At 39.8% G+C, this 22,316-nt stretch overlaps 1 protein-coding gene across 4 annotated transcripts in view; it reads right to left on the bottom strand.

Moving 5' to 3' along the window:
* Window positions 1-278: 278 nt before the first annotated feature.
* FAF2 (Fas associated factor family member 2) overlaps window positions 279-22,316 on the bottom strand; it is a 69,053-nt gene continuing 47,015 nt past the window's right edge. For 3 of the 4 annotated variants that reach the window (XM_019964675.2, XM_070793296.1, XM_070793295.1), the window contains 9 exons: window positions 17,077-17,211; window positions 15,366-15,442; window positions 12,883-13,021; window positions 11,173-11,258; window positions 10,983-11,074; window positions 8,917-9,094; window positions 7,787-7,958; window positions 7,044-7,187; window positions 279-1,115 (listed from right to left, as the gene is read on the bottom strand). In XM_019964675.2, the coding sequence (XP_019820234.1) occupies window positions 933-1,115; window positions 7,044-7,187; window positions 7,787-7,958; window positions 8,917-9,094; window positions 10,983-11,074; window positions 11,173-11,258; window positions 12,883-13,021; window positions 15,366-15,442; window positions 17,077-17,211 (1,206 nt within the window). In that variant the 3' untranslated portion in view covers window positions 279-932. The remainder of the gene's footprint in view (window positions 1,116-7,043; window positions 7,188-7,786; window positions 7,959-8,916; window positions 9,095-10,982; window positions 11,075-11,172; window positions 11,259-12,882; window positions 13,022-15,365; window positions 15,443-17,076; window positions 17,212-22,316) is intronic. The other variant, XM_070793297.1, reaches the window with a different exon arrangement.

Genomic DNA, 22,316 nt, shown 5'->3' with positions numbered 1-22,316 from the left:
AGGGCATGCACATGTCAGGAATGAAGTGCCATCCTTTGGTTCAGACCCCATAATGACCACCTAACCCAGATTCCAAGGAAAAGCTGCAGTTTTATGTATAGGTAAATCTACATGGAGTTCATACCGGTGTATTGGTACATACACAACCTTTGCAGGGCTACAAACCCGGACTTCCTCCCATTGCCCCAAGTGGGGTGCACAGGTGGCAAGAAAGGACAGCAAGAGTTGGACCAAAAAGAATAACCTCTCTGGGAACATGAGAGGGACAATGGCAGAAATAAGCACAAACCAGCCCAGGGCACCTTTATTACACTCTTGTGGGCTGAAGAGCCCAGGGCAAAAATTCATGGGTTTAAAAACTGGCTCTTTATCAAATAATGTTAAGGAAAACAAATATGTCAGCCTTATTCCTTTGGTCATTACAAAGCAACAGAAAAAAATTTAAAATTATTCATAAATCGTAGGAAGCTGAAGGAACATCTCTCTGCCCTGTGCCTTCTCTTCCCTCTTCTCTAGAGGTGGGAGAAGCGAGTCCTCAGGAGACGCTGCAGTAGCTGTTTGATGAAGGTTTTCACTTTTATTTTCCATAAAAGCAAGAATGCATGAGCTCTAGTGGGAATGTGCCCTTCCCCAGTTGGGACACTGGCTGGGTTGGAGGTGAAGAGTCTCCTTTCACTGGAAGGTGTGTGGTGCAGAGGGAGTAGGGAAGGGTGGGCTTGCCGGCGGGAACGTTCATTGCTAACCTTGCGTGCACACACAGGTGGTGACTCTTGCAGGCAGCATGGTTTCTGATCCTTCCTTAGGATGCAGCAGTCTTTAAAAAAAATATTGTATTATAATAATAATAATATCAATCTCTCTTATTTTTTTGTTTTTGTTTTTTTTCCATTTCTTTTGGGGATTGGGGTGGGAGAGAAGAGGAAGAAAAAGTGTCATTCGTCTGTTAGGTCCTGAACAAAGAGAACTTCTGTGTGGCTGAGTCCGGCCTCCTGCAGCGTTGGGGGGTTGGGCCACTCCTCTGAAGGGAGGCAGGGCAGCACCCTTCGGGGAAAATTGGCTTCGATCTGAAACTTTTCAGGGCTTTCTTTCAAGGAGAATAAGAAGTCGTGGATTACCTGCAGAGGTCACAGAGAAAAAGGGCAGTGAGAAAACACACACACACAAATACACACACAAAAACTATGAAATCAAATACACCCCAGCTCTCTCCAGGATGACCTGGAGATACAAAATTACTGCATTACACTGAAATTTCATTTCAAAATCCATCCATTTCACAGAGCAATGCAGGGAAGCTCTTTTAAGAGATTTGTTACCCAGTCCTGCTATGAATTCATACATTTCTTTCTTTGAAAACTGGTCTGATATAAACAACAAACCTTGCTGTTGTTGAGTTGGTAAGTCCTAGTCTTTGAGACCCCATGGACTGTCACCCACCAGGCTCCTCTGTGCATGGTATTTCCCAGTCAAGAATACTGGAGTGGGTTGCCATTTCCTTTCTCCAGGGGTCTTTCTGACCCAGGGGTTGAACCCACATCTCTTCAATTGACAGGTGGATTCTTTATCACTGAGCCACCAGGGAAGCCCTAAACATTTTTTACTTAGGAATAGTCAAGAGTTACAGAAAAGTCAGAAGCATAGGTATAGTATTTTTTCTTTGAATCCAACTGAAAGTGAGCTACCAACTGAATGTCCCATCATCCCAGAATACTTGTGTATATTTTACAAAAAGGGCAATTACCTTCATAATACAAAACCTGCAAAATCAGGAAACTTAACTGACACTATAAAAATGTACATTAAATTTTCATTCAGGCTCCATTCAAGTACTGGCAGTTGCCTTTTAGAGCAAAAGCATCCAGTTTAGAATTGTGTGTTGCATTTAGTAGCTGTCACATCTCCTAAGTCTGTTCCTTTAGCCTGGAACAAATTTTCAGGATTTCCTTAACTTTCATAACCCTGACACTACTAAAGGTTTCCGGTCAGTTATTTTGCCTCTTAATTTGTTTATCTGAAGTTTATTCATGATTAATTCCAGTTATGCATCTTTAGCAGGAGTGTTATAGAAATGATGTGATCTACTCAATGCATACTATTCAGGTGGAGTATAATTTCAATTTGCTCTATTACCTATGATGTCCACTGTGATCACTTGATTAAGGTGGGACCTGCCAGGCCTCTTCACTCTTAGTCTTTTCTCCATTGTAACTAAGGAATATTTCTTGGGGAAGTACTCTGAAACTCCAGGAACATTCTGCTCCTCAAATTTTCTTCAATTTATTAACATAGAGCCATGCTTCCCTATTTTATTCAATAGGTTCTAATGCTCAAACTGTCTCTGATGGAGTCTGAGAAGCCCAATGAAGCTGGCTTCTGTGTATTTCTGACCTGTCTCCGATGTTCTCTGAATAATTTCTTGCTTTGTGGCACAAGGTGTTACAGGCGAATCTTGTATTTTCCATCAAAGCCCTTAACTTTCATAAGCCATTTCTCCAAGGAGCCCTGATTATTCTTTTTAAAAAATTTTTAAATTTTTGGTTGCACTGGTCTTCATTGCTACATGCAGGCTTTCTTTTGTTGTGGCTAATGGAGGCTACTCTCTCACTGCAGTGGCTTCTCTTGTTGTGGAGCACAGGCTCTAGGCCCATGGGCTTCGGTAGCTGCAGCACTCAGGCTCAGTAGTTACGGCACAACACACAGGCTTAGTTGCTCTGCAGCATGTGGGATCTTCCTGGACCAGGGACTGAACCCACGTCCCCTGCATTGGCAGGTGGACTCTTTACCTCTAGACCACCAGGGACATTCCCTGGTTCTTCCTAATGGACAATGGCATTTAAAAACCATGACCTAGGGAATTTCTAGGTGGACCAGTGGTTAGGATTCCATGTTTCCATTGCAAGGAGCACGGGTTCAATCCCTGCTTAGGGAACTAAGACCTTACATGCTGCATGATGTAGCCAAAGAAAGAAAAAAATAAGAAAATAAATAAAAACCATGATCCAGGTACTAAAAGTATGTTCACTGCTACTGGGGTGCTGATGTTCCTAGGCACACTCTGTGGAGAAAGCTAGGCAATGTGTACATACATATACACATCTGTATCTTTATTTCCCTCTATATATGCTGAATGCTCAGAGTTGATTCCTCTTTCCAAATGTACACCCTCCTTACCTGGTTCTGGCTTTAATATCTACTCCATTCCCAGGCCACCTGGGCTCTGACTTCTTTGCACTGGGTGTCCCCACAAGTGGATACCTCCTTAACTTGATCGAGATCAGGACCAGCACCCTCCATGTGGACCTCTCCTCTGAGAAAGCCCTCTTACTCTAGTCTGGCTCTGACAAGATACAGGTAAGTTCTTATTTTCCCCTCTCTCTTAACTCCACCCATTAAGAATACACACCCTGGCTGATCTATGGTCCTATTCATCTCATATGCCATTTCTTTTTAAAAGATATTTATTTGGCTGTGCTGGGTTTTAGTTGTGGCACGTGGAATCCTTAGCTGTGGAACGTGAACTCTTAGTTGAGGCATGCAAACTTTCAGTTGCAGCATCTACTTCCCGGACCAGGGATGGAACCGAGGCCCCCTGTGTTGGGAGCATGAAGTCTTAACCACTGGACCACCAGGTAAGTCCCTTTTGTTTTTTAAACAAGTATTTATTTGGTGGTGTCAAGTCTTAGGTGTGGCATGCAGGATCTTCACTGTAGCACATAGGAACTTTTCATTGCAGTGCGTGTGAGCTCAGCAGTTGTGGTGCGCGGGCTTAGTTGCTCCTTGGCATGTGGGATCTTCTGAGACCAGGGATTGAACATATGTCCCATGCACTGGAAGACCAGGGAAGTCCCACATATTCCATTTCTAACAAGACTCTAAGGGATGTGCTATGAAGGACACTGCGTTCAGGTCCCTCACAAAGATCAGGAACACACTAGTCAAGTTACACTTACTTTTTGGAGGAAATCTATTTCTATTTCCTTTTTATTCCACCTCTCATATAAGTATATTCCCTTTTGGTGAAGCAGTCCTTCCTGCGTTTGTCTTAACTTAAACTTACCTCTTTAGAATTTTTAAGGGGCTATAGCTACAAATCCATTTAAAGAGTAAGTTCATTTTTCTCTTATCTAATCCATTCATGATTTTACAAATTTCTCATATTTTGGTCAACCTTAATAATTTTCAGTTCCCTTCTGTCTTTGCAATTTCCATTAACATTCATTCTCCTTTTCTTTTCTTGAGATGCATCAGTTAGACTTGCACCAAGTATTCTTGGTATGAACCCAGTAAGGGTTTTACAAAAGGGCAAAACATCTTGCTCCTTTTTCAATCACTGCTTGATAATACTCAACACTAATACAACACTGGCATTCTTTATCACTGGCAATGCCCTAAAACCATCAAGAAACACATAAAATCACTCTAGAGGTGCCTTTTGGTTCGTAATGGATAGAAAAATGAGTTCTGGGCTGAGTTTAATTTGGATTCTCTCATATGCATTTATTTAGGAGAAAGTCAGGTGCCACTTTTCTGCCCACTCACAGAAGCTGGAGATTTTTGTACATTTTATCCTTTTTTTAATCCTAGCATTTAATCACTGTCAAGAGTTGAGTATCATGTGCAAACAGTGCATTTCATGTAACATTCACTCATCCAGAGTATGTATAGAGGGTAGAATTCACAGGAAGATCACAGTCTGTGAGGGCACTAAAAAACTGTAACTCATTCTTCAGCTACTTGCTATTAACACTACGAATGTTAAATGAAAAGCCAACAGGGCCACTATACCTCCTGTCACACTTCTTTCCTATCTTTGAGCCCTGTCCTCATTTCTCCATCTTAGTTTTTATTTTTTAAAATAACTTTTAGTGTGAACCTTTTTAAAGGCTTACAAGGATTAAATATTTATTAACAAAACAAATTGGTTGGTTACCCTTTAACTAAAAGTCTATTCTATTCCACAATTCTAATAGACTTTCCTCTAAAACTCTGAGGAGAGCAAATTTTGGTTAGGCTTTTCATATATGTAATGAGAGTTTGGGGAGTAAAAGCTCCAGAAGAGCTTGGGCATACTACAGGGAAACTGTTAGTCAAGATGGTTGCAAGCTAAAACCTACACACAAAACAGCAGTTAGGAGACACATCAAGGCAAGGGAATGAACATATAGTAACCATCTACAACATGGTAGGTCCTGTTTGAGGCTCATTCATGTTATTCCCAAATAAAATACCCAAAGTTAGGGATGAAGAGTACCTTCCTCCATATAAATCAGTATATAAATGAGAGAGAAATAAAATGGAGAAGCTATTTATTTCACCAGGATGCCTCACAACGTTTTACTGTGAATTAGCTCTTTGAATCATCTTAACATTCTTAGTAGTCAGCAAGCTCTGTGAATTTCAGAACCAAACTTTACTCACCTGCATAACTCACAGGGTACCCAGCACAGGGCCTAAAATACCTTCAGTTTAATGTTATCAGAGGGCAAGTCATATTTCCATTGTACATTTGCGATATATCTGAGGCCCTCTAAGAGATTCTGTAACTTGCTCAATGTTCTCCAATTAAACAGAAATAAGTAATCAATGTGCCACCCAGCCTCACCTACCCACAGAGCAGCCACATTTCTATTATGCGGTTTGTTGTTGTTTAGTCACTAAGTCATGTCTGACTCTTTTTCAACCCCATGGACTTTAGCCCGTCAGGCTCCTCTGTCCATGAGATTCCCCAAGAAGAATACTGAGGTGTTTTGCCATTTCCTGCTCCAAGAGATCTTTCTGACCTAGACATTGAACCCAAGTCTCCTGCATTGGTAGGTGGATTCTTTACCACTGAGCCTCCATGGGAAGTCCAATTACGCAGTTTACTCCTGATTATTTCAAGGGATCAGGGAAATGGCAGAATATAGTATGGTTGTAAATTTGGAAAGGCAACATGCCAACACAATATAAACATAAAGGCAACATACCAACACTAAATATAATATAATTCCTTCTGATAAAAAACATAAAATATAGCATTTGAATGTTTACTATGAACCAGGCACAATGTTAAGTACTTTACATACGAACTTAATTCTAATTATCCTACTACAGAGTGACCATTATACTCATTTTACAGATGAAGAAACTGAGGCGTAGAGATTAAGTAAACTCACCAAGGAGAGACATCTATTAACAACAGAACAATGAGAATTTGCTCCTCATTCTGTAAGACTCTGTCTGTGCTTTTAACTACATCCCTGCTGTCACTTTAGTCGTGTCCAACTCTGTGTGACCCCATAGACGGCAGCCCACCAGGCTCCTCCGTCCCTGGGATTCTCCAGGCAAGAACATTGGAGTGGGTTGCCATTTCCTTCTCCAATGCATGAAAGTGAAAAGTGAAAGGGAAGTCACTCAGTCGTGTCCGACTCTTCGCAACCCCATGGACTACAGCATACCAGGCTCCTCTGTCCATGGGATTTGCCAGGCAAGAGTACTGGAGTGGGGTGCCATTGCCTTCTCCAACTACATCCCTATGGAATGACAAATACTATTTACCTATGGACACCAGCTATACAATGTAGCCCTACTACATGGGGCTTATGGGTTAACCTGAGAAGAAACAAACAGTGACAACTGCATGAAAACTGCACATGCACTTATATCCACTTGTGTAATTCCAGTCATTCTAGGGCCATGGGGATAGAGCCTTTTCTACACAGCAAGGGGTGCTGATGGGATTCTGAAGCCAATGAAAGCCGAGCAGCAAAGGAGAGTCTCCCACCTCCAACATCCGAGTCTTCTGTGGAACTTCTTGGTAAGGTATCTTTTCTTCTTGGCAGAGCTCAAACATGACATAATGAATCTTAATAACTGCTCTGTGTTGGCAGCTAGACCTGAAGGAACCTACAATAATTCAGTACCCTCTTCACTCTCTGTTCTACCCCCTTCCTCCTCTGTTCATTAGAGCAGCAGATAAACCAACAACATTCTTGAGAGTCCTTAAAAGCTTTCAGATCTATAGCCCAGACATTAACACTTCACACAGTTGAGGCAGTCCTTACTGTTAGAGACTGTGAAAAGTGGAATCGTCTCTCTACTCGAGAATCATTGGGTAATTTGAAAATGATTTTGACACTTTCAGGGTCATCAGGGGAAGGCTCTGGGGGCAGGCACTCCAACTTCCTTTCCTTCTCCTCTTGTAAATTCTGTAGAGACACAAAGCAAAGGTGAGACTATGGTTCCAATTAGGGAACAAGGAAACAAGAAATACAATCATATCATGTAGGTTTACTGGGCAGTATCAGGAAAAAAACTTCTTGGCAAGAGTCAGAAACACCTTACTTCAAATTATATTTATCTGATTGCACACCACTGCATCACATATATTATTTATTGACTATGTTAAGGTATGCAACTGTTAGAAAAAAGGGAAGGACTAAAAGACACTGGCTATAATCAAGCAGCAATATGCAATGATGAAACAAGACCACGAATTAAATGTCAGATGACCTAACACTGGTACTTGAATGTTTAAACACTATTGCTGTGAATTAGCATATTGAACTGTTTACTATCTGTTTATGCTTCCTTTTCATGGAACAGAGCTGTTTTACATAACCTTTATACTTACTCTTATATTTGTTTTAATAAACTTAAAAAAAAAATACTTTTTGTGAAAAATGTAGTAAACACTAAAACGGCATGGAGAATTTAAATCATTCACAATCCTATCAACTAGTGTTTTCCTTTCACACTTAAGAAGAGAGTGAGTCTGGGAGTCACCAGAAGCAGACAGGCTCCTCACCCGCCGCCGCCTCTCCTCTGCCAGCTTCTGCTGCTGCACCTCCTCCTCCTTCCGCCTCTTCCGTTCGCGCTCCTCTCGCTTCTTTCTCTCTTTCTCCTGGTCAGCTCTGAGAGAGGCCAGGTAGGCCTCATCCTGCTGCTGTCTCAGCACCTGGGTCTGGTTTCGTTCTTCCCTGTGGACAGATCAAAAGCACAAAAGGAAAAGATAAATCTCACAAAGCCCTGTGTTTCCTTATACTGAAAATTTTTTAGGGGGTTAAAAAGGTTGACAATCTGGGCAGAAGACTATTTCACACTATCATGAGAGAGTACAAAGAAAGCATGCAGAATCTAAATGCACTGTCTCTTGTCTTAATTTGGCAGAAAAAGAAATGGCGAGTTTTTCCATCTCTTTTCAATTTTTCATGTAAAACTACCCTTTCCCCCCAATCCTAACAGAAGTAACTCAGTATTATTACCATCAAATGTTCATCAATATCATATTTTATAGGTAAATACCTTCTTGGGTAACTGCATTTTTATATATGTTGCTTTTATAAAACCAAAAAACCACACACATATTTTAGCAGATTTGAAAAATACAGAAATTCAGAATTCTATTAATCAAAAAGGAAACACTGACATTTTAGGATATTTCTTTTTCTCTCTGAAAAATTGGGTATGTATGTAGAGTGTTGTGTGTCTGTGTCTGTAAAATTAAAAGAAAATATCCCAGAATGTTAAAGTGGTGGTAGGATTATGAATTATTTAAAATTTTTTCTTTGTGCTTTTCTGTGTTTCCTGAATTTTCTACATTAATTTCTGTATATTATATGATGGCAGGGCGTGGGGAGTTATAACCATTCCTCAGTTTTTATATTTAAGTTCTTTATATCATGCTCAGCTATTTTAAATGACATGATCTGTGATCTTGAGCACAGTCTTATCTTTATTTTGAATGACATCTCCAAGAACAAATGATCTGATGGAGTTATTTAGGTCAAAGTATCAATATATGAATATTTTAACATTAAATGGAGAAGGCTTTTGAAGTTGCCTAACACAGAGAAGAAGTCAGGATTTGTGAAGCCCCAGGTAAGGCACCCACGTCTGCAGCTGGTCTCTCAGTTCCAGAGAGGAACTCCCCTGTACCTCTCTAGGCGTTCAGACACCAGGTAAGTCTGATTTGCATCCATGATAAATGTCAGCTGGTTAATGAGGTCATCAGGCTGAATGAGGCCTTCTAGACGTCCTACCACAGTCATCCTCCGATCCTTCAACATAATCATGGCCAGGAATGGATAGGTGTTTTCTCTTAAAGCCTGAGAGACTGACAGAAAGAAGATCCAAAAAATCAAGGGCAGGACTTAGGGATGAAACAGATTAATTCTTAGAGTTCACACAACAAGCAAGAGATAACTGCTTTAGTCTCAATTGGGAAACAATGGAGGTGTCATTTATTCCCTGCCTACCTTTTTTCCTCTTCTAGTTTCTCAATCTTTTTGTTGTTGTTGTTGTTATATATTCGTGTTCCTATGTCCAATTAGTCTGATTAGAGTAGGACAGGCTTTTCTGGTGGGGTGTGGTTGTCATGATGATGCTAGAGCAGGCTGCAGAGTTCAAGGACGATGTCTATTTGACAGAGCAAAAAGGATATACAAGGACTCTGCTGCTGCTGCTGAGTCTCTTCAGTCGTGTCCAACTCTGTGCGACCCCACAGACGGCAGCTCACCAGGCTCCCCCGTCCCTGGGATTCTCCAGGCAAGAACACTGGACTGGGTTGCCATTTCCTTCTCCAATGCATGAAAGTGAAAAGTCAAAGTGAAGTCGCTCAGTCGTGTCCTAGTCTTAGCAACCTCATGGACTGCAGCCTACCAGACTCCTCTGTCCATGGGATTTTCCAGGCAAGAGTATTGGAGTGGGGTGCCACTGCCTTCTCCACAAGGACTCTGGCTACTGCTTATTATAATAATCTTACTTTGTGCTGGTTGGGGTCAAGCCTAAAGAGGCCAAGGCTGCAACTCTCCAGTTTTCTGTTACTGGTGATGATCTAAACCATCATCTTCCTTATCTTTTGTTCCTTTTATCCAATTCCTTCCTTATCCCCTTTTCCTATGTCCCATACATGCTACCCAATAAAAAAAGGGCTAGCTTTTCTATTCTGAACAAGCTTAGAAAGTTGGTCCTCCAAATAACCAAGATTTTACCATAACAGTTTTACCTTATGATTTGAAAAGAAGAGATTTTAAGCTTCTATAAAAAATACCCTTAGTCTCCTTCTATCACTGGTCATCTCCAAAGCCATATTAGAATGTCAAATATGCAAGGACTTATCAGCTGTTTAAAAACCAATTAGGAACAACAATTCGGATTCCAGGATGCAGACAAACCACCTACTGCATCTTTGGTTCTCAGGATTTAGCACAGAACCTGTATGCCAATATATACTCAAAAGTTGCTGAACAGAAGTAGCTGCAAAGTAAACTATGTTTTCCTTCACTAGATGCCCTTATATCTTATGGTGGTTTAGTTGCTAAGTTGTGTCCAACTCTTGTGACCTCGTGAACTGTAGCCTGCCAAGCTCCTCTGTCCATGGGATTCTCCAGGCAAGAATACTGGAGTGGGTTGCCATTTCCTTATCCAGGGGATCTTCCCGACTCGAGGATCAAATCTGGGTCTCCTGCACTTCAGGCATATTCTTTACGATTGAGCTACCAGGGAAGCTGGTACATCTTACACTGACTTCTAAAGATATTTACCTCCAGTTAAGAGTTTGTTACAGTCAGTAAAGATCTGAGCTTTCTGAATCCCTATGGGCACTCAACATACTAGAACAACTATCTCACTGTGTAAGAAGCTCTGGTAAAATTGCTAATGACAAGAATAGACTCTGGTAAAAAGCCCACTAAGATTAAAGACAAGTTGCTGGCCAGGACTGGGTATTTTAAAAAACAAAACAGGTTCTGGCAATGGTTAACTGTAATAAGTGGGCTAGAGTCTGACAGACCTGAGCGTGCTCCAAAACTTGCTAACTGTATGATTGTGGGCCAGCAGCTTCAACACCTAAACTATACAGTGGAGGTAATACAACCCCATCTCTTATGACTGCTGAGAGGTTTGGTTGGCCAAAGAATAGTCATGCGATAAATGGCGTGTCCATCCAGATTATTTGAAAGATATTCTAACAATTTCAATGAGGGAAAAAAAAAACAACTTACCTCTGTATCCCTCAGGTTTGTTTGTGGAGCATGCCCAGAAGAGCATCCTAGTGTTTATTAGTGAAATAACTTCAGGTGCACAGAGTGTGTTGCTGGGGAGAGGGATGAAAATGACGTAAGAGGAACTTGCTTACCACAACTATCAGCAGATAAGATCAGAAAAGAGGGAGAAAAAAAACAATCCACTTACCGACAGAATTCATCCGAGTCCTGGTGATCGTCTCCATGAAGATAAACCAAAAGAAAGCGAAGCTCCCGTTTGGCATCATTAAGTGCCTGTGAGAAACAGAAGATCACTAATTATGATGATGACTGTGCCTCAAGCTTTTAATTAGGATAAGGGTCCTAATGGATACAGCTATGTATTTAGGAACAAAAGAAGAAATAAGGAAAGAAGGGAAGCAAGAAAACCAGAAAACTCCTGGGCTTTTCTATCTTCACACCCCCGGCATTCCTCTCCCAATAGAAAGTCCATATGCTAATACGCTCCAATGAAAAAGTTTTTAGTGTTGTTAGGATTTAAATTGTATTAGGCAAGTGAGAATAAAGAATAAGCAGGCTGACAGAAAAAAGCCCCATGTAATCACAGAAAAGTCAGCTGTTCCCAGTCTAAAGAATGATAAAAACAGGAGAATCTGACCTGAAAAAGGAGACGAGAATTTTGCCACTTGATAGCTACAGCATAATAAATACTGTGAAGATAAGCCAGATCCCTGGCCACATGCCAAACAGGGATGAGAAAATGAGAGACCTAAGGGCATTTTAAAGAGCATGAGTTTTAAAAGATCTTCAAAAACAAGGCAAGTATCCCACATTCCTGTGTGTGCTTTTCCATTTGTAGACTCCTAGACACATTACAATTCAGTTAAGGTTTCCTGAATGACCAATAGTGGTCTACCCTCAGGATCACAGCGAAGAGGGTATATGAGAGGACCCATCTCATTCACGACTGTATCTCTAGCATTGAGCACAACGTGTGGCATATAGTAGGTGCTTAAGGCTTACTGAATGGGGTGGGAGCAGCCAGTGAGAAAAAACAGATGTGGGAGAATCAGACAGGAAGCCAGAGTCAGCATTTTTCTCCTTTTCCAGATAGATTCAGGAATCCTGGAGGCTGCAGAACAGAACCGTCCTTAGGCACATGCCCACCGTGTGCTTCTACCTTGTTTTCTGGTGAAGTGGGGTGTGCCCAATACCCAAAGAACTCCTACTTATCTTCGCCCCTGAGAGATAACAACAGTCAAAGGTGTGTGTTGCTTGGGTTAAATGAGATGTGCTGCCTTGAGTCTATGGTCTATGCCCTTATTCAGTTCTGTGAGGGATCCAAGAAGACTTAGGCTTTGCCTACAAGGAGCTTATGGTCTGTATAGGAGATAAGACATGAACACAAACAACTATAAAATAAGGAAGACTGTGAAATTGCTATAACATTTAAAAAAAAACACTATGAAAATACAAAAGACTATTTTAGTCTATAAGTAGGCAGGGTAGAGTGCAGCAATCAGGAAAGGTACAAGAGGGGCAAGACACGAGCTGGTAAAGGATGGGCAAGATTCCAGTTAACAAAAATGTGAGGAAGGCATTCCAGATAGAGGAAACAGTAAAGTAAAAGCAAAGGCACAGAGGTGGGACGTTACAAAGTGTGTTAAGGGGATTGTTTAGCTGGAACCTAAGGTACAGGAAAACAAGTTATGCAGGAAAGACCTCAAAATGAGGTTGGGATTAGATCAAAGAGGGCCCAGCTAAAGGGCTTGTGTGTGTGTGTGTGTGTGTGTATGTATAAGCCATAAAAAGTCATTTAAAGTTTTTGAATAAAAGAATGACATGATCAGTGCTGGCCTATGCTTTGAGGATAGAACCATATCAATAAATTGGCATCTATATGGTTTGTGGCACTGACCTGGCTGTATGTTCCCAGGTAGAAGACAGGGTGTGCCCTCCCATATTTCTCTTCAAAAGAGTGCATAAATGAAACAATGTCCCCAACGGGATCAGTGACCCGGTTGCGAGGGTCAGGCCGTATAAAACGAAGAGCAAACCTGGGGAGGAAGGAATAAATATCACATGAATCGGCTTACTGTAGTGCATACGGAATAGGCCAGTTTGTAAAGATTCCTATACAGAGCCACAGGCATGGCAGCAAGGGGAGGTGAAACACCTCTGAGTGGACCATCAAACCTGAGAAGACAGTCTGGCTCAAAAGCCACAAAGCAGCACGTTGTGCCACAGCCTGTTTAAGAAGAATGCAAACTACTAGGATTATAAATTTCAACACTGGCGTAAACAAATATTAAATGCTTTTTGCAGAAAAATTTAGGACTAAAAGAACTGGGAAAGGAAGACCCAATATCCACAAAGGTCATGAGTCAGGCTGTGCCCTCAGACTCTTGTAATGGCACTGTCTAAAACAGCCAAGAGCCACCTACGGCTATCAAAATTACCAAGAAAATTAATTCAATACAATAAAAAAATTTAGTTCATCACTCACAACAGCCATATTTCAAGTGCTCAATAGCCACATGTGGCTAATGGCTTCCACACTAGACAGCGAAGATACACAACATTTCCATCATCACAGAAAGTTCTATTAGACAGTGCTGTTCTAGAACAGAGCTGTCTCTTTCTGATTGTTCTACTTGCCTCTCCCTTTCCTTTCTGTTCTCTTGGAATTTTGAATTATGAATCCACATCCCCAAACTATTCAGATTATGGACAAGAACTTCAAATCCAAACTTGCACTCATGATTTACTTGCTTGTCAATGGGGCAAGTAAATTTTGCTCAGTGATTTATGGTTGACAGCATCCACAGAGAAGTTATAAAATTGATCTAGACAACACTTGGCCAGAGTTGAAAACTTGGCAGTTACTTAAGTTTAAAGATGGTACATCTGTTTCTGAAGAGGCCATCTTATCACATTTGTATAGTACCATTTATTTATCCTTTGGGTTTCCATAAAAGGCAAAGGAGCAGGGGCTTGATAAGTCAAGGTGCTACATAACGTTAAACAAGTTGCTTGGATGATACAGTTGCATTAAAATTAGTAACACATGCCATGCATATTTTTCCCCAAGGAAGTGAACAATATTCATATACTTGAAGAAATTTCAGCATAGAAAAGCTAACTACACTATGATACTCTCCTTACCAAATACTAAGTCAGTTCTTCATCCCCTTAACAAATTCCCCATATATACACAATGTCACTTGGAATTTCTCCTGAATAATCAAATCTAACTCATTGACACAAACATTCCAGAGCAAATTAAAAATAAAAGAAAGAAGCTGTGTATGTGGAGGAGTGATTAGAAATCCTTAAGATTAATGTTTTGATAATTTTCTCTGAAATCAAGTATTTTAGGATTATCTTATTACTCTAAGTTTTCAAATTTTATGAATGAATGGATAAAGGTTTTAATTATTTTTTGTTGTTGTTCTTTCTCATCACAATATAGTCCAATGGCCAACACAATTTAGGACAATTAGCTTAAAAAAAACAAAACAACAGAGATATCAACTCCATCTTCATTATGATTTTAAAGATTTTTACATGCACCTCTGAAGCTGGTCGGTCCATACCTTCAGGCTCTGTTGCCTAGAGTAAGGCAAAGATTAGCCTGTATTCAGAGTCAGGTACAGGTTGCGCTGTACGCATACAAGGCTACATTTGTTGGCCTGGATGCCCATAAACATTCTAGTTCTCCATAAAGATTAGGTGTGGATTCATCTATTACTGAGTTCCAGATCAGACACTCAAGTCTGATGTGCACCTTGGGTCCCCTGACATTTTCCAATCTTTCTGCAGCTTCTTGTGCTGAGCTCTCCAAACGGTGAAAGAAGGAAGTGAGAAGAAAAGTGACGGTGTGAAGCAAGGGTGTACACACGTGTGGAAGGGTTATAGTGCCAGCAACCTATGGATTACCAAGACAGAGGGAAATGTACAGAAGGGGTGTCTAGAATAGTGAAACTGTTATAGGAGGAATCTGGGGAAAAATGGGTCATTTCAGAGCAAGTCAATCTGTTGGAATTATGAGTTGTAAGATGGTTTAGGGTGAAAGTTAATAAGGAGTATGAAGCTAGTAAAGGTAACAAAGGTTGGAACAGAAAGGGTGTGAAGACTAACTGAGGAATGTAGGCGGAAAACATGGTGGGATAGGGAGGATACAATAAATATAGGAAGACTCATTTGTGAAAATAACATCTGTTGTTACGTTCGAAAAACTGAAAATATTTTCATGCTATATGCAATACTTTAGGAAAGGTATTCAATAATGATGATAAACTGGCAAGTTGAAATTGATCAGAGCATAAACCTTAGTCTGATCTGTTTCTGCTCCAAAGTCTACCCTGTTGCTACTAAACACATGGATACAAAGGTACGTACCTAAATATATCAAGTATTGTGTAATAGGTAAACCGGAATGGAAGCATTATCAAGTAATAACCCCATCCAAGCAGCCCCTGAAATTCCAAAAACAAAGTTAGATATCATTCTCCCAATCCCTAATACCTTAACTGCTAGATAAGATTTTCATTCTTTTTTGTCCTTTATGTGATTTCTCCTTCTGTCACATATGGTTCTCTTTTCCTGGACCACTTCATCTTTCTTAAAAAACCAACTACTTAGGACCTCATTTCATCTAATAATATCATAATTTTTGTATTAAATCTGCTTGAACACTTTTTGTGCAGCTACCTATATTAGTTGTCAAATTCAATTCCAAGTTTTCCTCCCCAAATCATAAATATTCATTCTTTCATTTTTAGAGTTAACACATTAAAATGTAGTATATAGAAATAACAAGAAAGATAACCAATATTACTACCTTGGACCTCTGTATGTAAGTGATGAATAATTATACTAATCACAATTACAAATCTCCAAATAGCTGCTAATTTCAATAGTAGTGTTAATTATTTTAACAATATTGATTATTGCTGCTCTTATTATTAACTAATGAATACATAGGGCTCTATAGCTTACAAAGCATTTATTATATGTTATATTATGTTAATGTGATATCCTCTTTGTGTCCATGGCCAGGGAACTCTAGAGCTCTGGAACTCCATTAGTCGACATTAGGGTCTCAAACACAGTCAAGCCCAAAACAAACTGCAGTAACACTGGGCACATATAGAAGGACTCTTTTTTTTTTTTTTTTCCCCTCTCACTGCACTGCACAGCTTGTGAGATCTTAGTTCCCTGACCAGGGATTGAACCTGGATCCTCAGCAGTCAAGTGCAGAATCCTAAGCACTGGACTGCCAGAAATTCTTTTGAACTACTCCTTGAATCATATAATCCTCTAAGATTCTGTGCTCTTCTACTGTTAAATACTTTAAAACAGCTACTTAGAAACTCTGTTTTTTAAATCTTACCAAGTACTCTGCAAAAGGAATGATGGAATACATTTTAAACTCAAGTGTAAGAAGTGAGTGTTAACTCTTAAGAATAAGAAAGAGAAACTCTAAAAGTTCTCTGGAGTTCACTGTGAGCATACACACCTGACTTCCCTAATCTGACTGCGAATAATCTGAAAAGGGAAGAATGCCTCTTTATTCATCTCTAGATTCCCAACAGCAAAATATCAAGTACCTGAAACACTCTTAAATACCAACTGAATATAACTGAATCACCTCCTTGCTACTACTAGCCCTGAGATTAATTTCAAAAATATGGCCAAGGCTCCCACAGAACTTCCAAGTATTTTCCTAGAAGTACCTTAAAATTAAGCAAAATGAAACAGCAAAGAATTCAGTAAACATTAATTTAAAAGTGCAGGATCTACTAAACACAAACATTTTTAGACACGTAAATACATGTAGATAAAGTGTCATAAACACAAAACAAGGCACAGAAAACTCTTCAAGTAACTGGCATAGAAACAGGGAAAAAAAGGATAGTTACTTTCTTTGGTTCAGTAAGGAATCAAGAAAAAAATGATACACCCAATAAATCTACCAAGGAGCTAGGTCAAGCTAACAGGTTTATATTCTCAATATTCCTTTTGCTCCTATCATACAGAGATCAACATAACCAAGTAAAAGAACTTTTAAAATAAAAAAGGGAGGGATTCCAGCTATGAAATAACTTGCCCTTGGTTGTGGTCTTGAGACAACATAGCTGTAGATCCTGTGGTCAGCTGTATTAACTTGCAAGGGTCGAGATGGTGGTGGGTTGAAAACACTTGGTACACCCTCTTGCTCGTTCAATCTGTCCTGTACAGCAGCCTGAGAAGAAAAAAACAGTAGCTTCAATGATGCTCATATCAACCTAGAAGAGACAACTATTACTGGTGTGTCAAAATAGGTCACCAGGGAGTACACACTCATGAACCTTTTTAACTTGCTAAGGTGGGAGGCAATGTGTGGTGATGGCTCCAGAATTCATACACAGAAGAGTCCCAAGGAACTTGTCTGGAAGCTCACTGCTTTTATCCAGGTGGTATATGCTATTTAGGGTGGCTGGGATACAAGGTGTTTCACTGTACAAGCATAAGGAAAACCACCCACAGAGAACACAACTGTAGACGGTGCCCCCAGAACTGTGCAATGGAGCCATCTTGATGGGCTGGTATTGAGGGAAAGCGTGGCTTTGGAGCAGAGAAAGTTAGGTCTGAATCCTAGCTCCAGCAATGAGAGAAGTTGCTTGGCTTATGTGCCTCAGTTTTCTCACATGCAAAATAAATAAACAATACTTTTCAGGGTTAATCTGAAAAGTTAATGAGATGACCATACACAATTCTAATATAATTCCTGGCACAAAGCTGATATTCAGTAAAAAAAAAAAAAAAAAAAAAAAGTTTCATTCCTTTCCTAACTCTGCCCCTGAAACTGGCTATTTGTCCCAGTGTAGTTAAAAAATTTGGCTTTACCCAAAGGGAAATCTGATCTCTACCTTCAGCTTCTGCAGGTAATCTATGTCACACCTGGTAAGAATATCTTTGCTATGGGATTTTATGGTGGGGCTGAGCACCCTAGAAAGACCAACCATGTAATTTAGGCTGGGGACTTTGAGTAATGCAGTATCAGTCAACCTAGAGACTGAGTTCAATTACATAGGCAACCAGTCAAATCAATCATGCCTATGTAATAAAGCCTCAGTGAAAAACTGTGGACATTGAAGCTGTGGTGAGCCTTCCTGGTGGGTTAACACTTGGTGCCTATTGTTAAACATCTGGGCCAGGAGGGTAACAAGTATTTGGAACTCAAGACTTTGCACAAACAGCTTCTTTCTTTAGCTGATTTACATCTGTATCCTTTCCCTATAATAAACTGCAACCATGAGTTGTAATAGCTTTCAGTAAGCTCTTTTAGTGAATTATTACACCTGCATGTGGTTTTAGGAACACCTTGAACTTGCAGTTGCTAACAGAAGTAAGGATGGTCTTTTAGAGGACTGTATACTCTCTAACCTTCATAGCTGGCTTTAAACTTTGCCTCTAGGTTTTACATTTTCAAGTGTTGAGACACAATTCAATGGGAAAGAACAGTCTTTCAACAAATAAGGCTGAGACAACTGATACCATATGCAATATAATGAAGCTGACCTACTAAAATCACCCTATATACAAAAACTAACTCAAGACCTAAATGTAAGAGCTGAAACGATTAAACCCTTAGAAGAAAACATAGCTGGAAAAAAAAATCTTTGTGATTTTGGATTAGGCAATGGTTTCTCAGATAAGATATTAAAAGGACAGGCAACAAAAGAAAAAAACAGATAAACTGGACTTCATCACAACTTAAAAACTTTCATGCACCAAAGGACACTATCATAGAGTAAAAAGACAACCCCACAGAATGGGAGAAAACATTTACAAATCATGTATATGATAAGGGTCTAGTATCTACAGTATATAAAGAACTCTTACAACTTATCACTTAAAAGACAAACAACTCAATTTAAAAATGGGCAAAGTACTTGAATAGGTATTTCCCCAAAGGAGATAAACAAATGACCAAAAAGCATATAAAAAAATATACCTCATTAATCATCAGAAATATGCACATGAAAATCACGAGATACTACTTAACATCCATTAGAATGACCATAATAAGAGACAGATTTTTACAAATTGTAGGTGATGGTATGGACTTCCTAGATGACTCAGTGGTAAAGACTCTGCCTGCCAATACAGGAGACATAGCTTGGATCCTTGGGTTCGGAAGATCCCCTGGAGGAGGAAACAGCAACCCACTGCAGTATTCTTGCCAAGAAAATCCCATGGACAGAGGAGCCTAGCGGGCTACAGTCCACGGGGTCACCAAAGAGGACACAACTAAGTGACTGAGCACCCGTGCACGTGAGGATGTAGAAAAACTGGAACCATCAGGCACTATTTTTGGGGGTATAAAATAGTGTAACCTCTCTGGAAGCAGTCTGGCAGTTCTTTGAAAGGTACTCTGAGACCCCACAGACTGTAGCCCAGCAGGCTCCTCTGTTCATGGGATTTTCCAGGCAAGAATACTGGAGTTGGGTGGCCATTTCCTCCTCCAGGGGATCTTCCTGACCCAGGGATTAAACCTGAGTCTGCTCTGTCTCCTGCATTGGCAGGCAGATTTTTTAAATCACTGAGCTACCTGGAAAGTCCTAGAGTTATCACATGATTCAGCAATTCTACTCCTAGATATATACCCAAGAGAAATGAAAACATATGTCCCACACAAAAACTTGTACACTAATATCCACTGTAACATTAATAATAAAAACTGAAAGTGGAAACAATCCAAATATCTATGAACTGATGAATGGATAAAGATATTGTGGCATATTCATACAAAGAATATTATTTGACAATAAAAAACCTGATACATATTGTGACATGGATAACCAAGTGAAATAAGTCAGATACCAAAGGACAAACATTGTTTGAGTCCACTTATATGACGTATCTAGAACAGTCTAATTTTATAGTGGCAGAAAGTAGAGTTGTGGTTACCAGAGGCTTGGCGGAGACAGATGGGAAGTAACTGATTTAGTGGGTAGAGAGTTTGTTTGGGAAGATGAAAAAGTTTTAAAGATGGATAGTGGTAATTGTTGTACAACAATGTAAATGTCCTGAAATTAATGTCACTAAATTATACTGCCCCTTAAAAATTACATACCTGGCTGAAGCCAGATGTTCGTCACATACTTCAACTAAAACTATATATCACAAAAGACTAAAACCAGAAGTGAATATGAAAATTCAGCTGTTTTTTACTAAGCCAGACAAAAATATCTGCAAACATTTATGTTAACATACAATGAGTTTATTATTTTAAAAATGAATACTAAACTAAGAAAAAAAATATGACACTGAAAGATGAACTCCCCAGGTCGGTAGGCGCTCAATATGCTACTGGAGAAAAGCAAAGAAATACCTCCAGAAGGAATGCAAAGGCTGACCCAAAGTGGAAACAACGCCAGTTGTGGATGCGTCTGGAGATGAAAGTACAGTCTGATGCTATAAAGAACAATACTGTATATGAACCTGGAATGTTAGGTCTGTGAATCAAGGTAAATTTGAGGTGGCCAAACAGGAGATGGCAAGAGTGAACATGGATATTTTAGGAATCAGTGAACTAAAATGGAGTGGAATGGGCAAATTTAATTCAGATGACCATTGTATCTACAACTGTGGACAAAAATCACTTAGAAGAAATGGAGTAGTCCTCATACGTCAACAGGAGTCCGAAATGCAGTACTTGGGTGCAGTCTCAAAAATGACAGAATGATCTCTGTTTCCAAGGCAAACCATTCAGTATCACAGTAATCCAAGACAATGCCACAACCACTAATGCAGAAGAAGCTGAACGGTTCTATGGAGACCTATAAGACCTTCTAGAACTAACACCAAAAAAGGATGTCCTTTTTATCATAGGGGACTGGAATGCAAAAGCAGGAAGTCAAGAGATACCTGGAGTAACAGGTATATTTGGCCTTAGGGTACAAAATGAAGCAGGGAAAAGGCTAACAGAGTTGGGCCAAAACTTTCTGGTCATAGCAAACAGCCTCTTTCAACAACACAAGAGATGACTCTACACATGGACATCACCAGATGGACATCACCAGATTGATTATATTCTTTGAAGCCCAAGATGGTGAAGCTCATTCCAGTCAGCAAAAAAAAAACAAAAAACAAAAAACAGGAGCTGACTGTGGCTCAGATTGTTAACTGTTAATTTATTGCCAAATTCAGACTTAAATTGTAGAAAGTAGGGAAAACCAGCAGGCCATTCCGATATGACCTAAATCAAATCCCTTATGATTATATGGTGGAAGTGACAGATGGATTCAAGGTATTAGATCTGATAGAGTGCCCCTGAAGAACTATGGATAGAGGTTTGTAACACTGTACAGGAGGCAGTGATCAAAACATTCCCAAGAAAAAGAAATGCAAAAAGGAAAATTGGTTATCTGAGGACACCTTACAAATTATGTGAGAAAGAAGAGAAGTGAAAGGCAAAGGTGAAAATCTGAATGCAGAGTTCCAAAGAATAGCAAGGAGAAATAAGAAAGCCTTTCTAAGTGATCAATACATAGAAGAAAACATAAGAGTGGGAAAGACTAGAGAAGTCTTCAAAAAGCTAGAGATATCAAGGGAACATTTCATGCAATCACAAGCACAATAAAGGACAGAAATGGCAAGGACCTAACCGAAGCAGAAGATATTAAGAAGAGCTGGCAAGAATACATGGAAGAACTATACAAAAAAGATCTTCACGACCCAGACAACCACGGTGGTATGATCATTCACCTAGAGCCAGACATTCTGGAGTGTGAAGTCAAGTGGGCCTTATGAAGCATCACTAAGCACAAAGCTAGTGGAGGTGATGGAATTCCAGCTGAGCTATTTCAAATTCTAAAAGATGCTGTTAAGGTGCTACACTTAATATGCCAGCAAATTTAGAAAACTCAGCAGTGGCCACAGGACTGGAAAAGTCAGTTTTCATTTCAATCCCAAAGAAAGGCAATGCCAAAGAATGTTCAAACTACCACACAACTGCACTCATCTCACACTAGCAAAGTAGTGCTCAAAATTTTCCAAGCCAGGCTTCGACAGTATGTGGACCAAGAATTTCCAGATGCTCAAGATGGAGTTAGAAAAGGCCGAGGAACCAGAGATCAAATTGCCAACATCCTCTGGATCATAGAAAAAGCAATAGTTTCAGAAAAACATCTACTTCTGCTTCACTGACTACACTAAAGCCTTGGACTGTGAATCACAACAAACTGTGGAAAATTTTTAAAGAGATGGGAATACCAGACCAGCTTATCTGCCTCCTGAAAAATCTGTATGCAGGTCAAGAAACAACACTTAGAAGCAGACATGGAACAATGGACTGGTTGG

Source organism: Bos indicus, chromosome 7, assembly GCF_029378745.1.
Source record: "Bos indicus isolate NIAB-ARS_2022 breed Sahiwal x Tharparkar chromosome 7, NIAB-ARS_B.indTharparkar_mat_pri_1.0, whole genome shotgun sequence".
Lineage (NCBI taxonomy): Eukaryota > Metazoa > Chordata > Mammalia > Artiodactyla > Bovidae > Bos > Bos indicus.
This window is presented reverse-complemented; position numbering and strand designations above follow the sequence as displayed.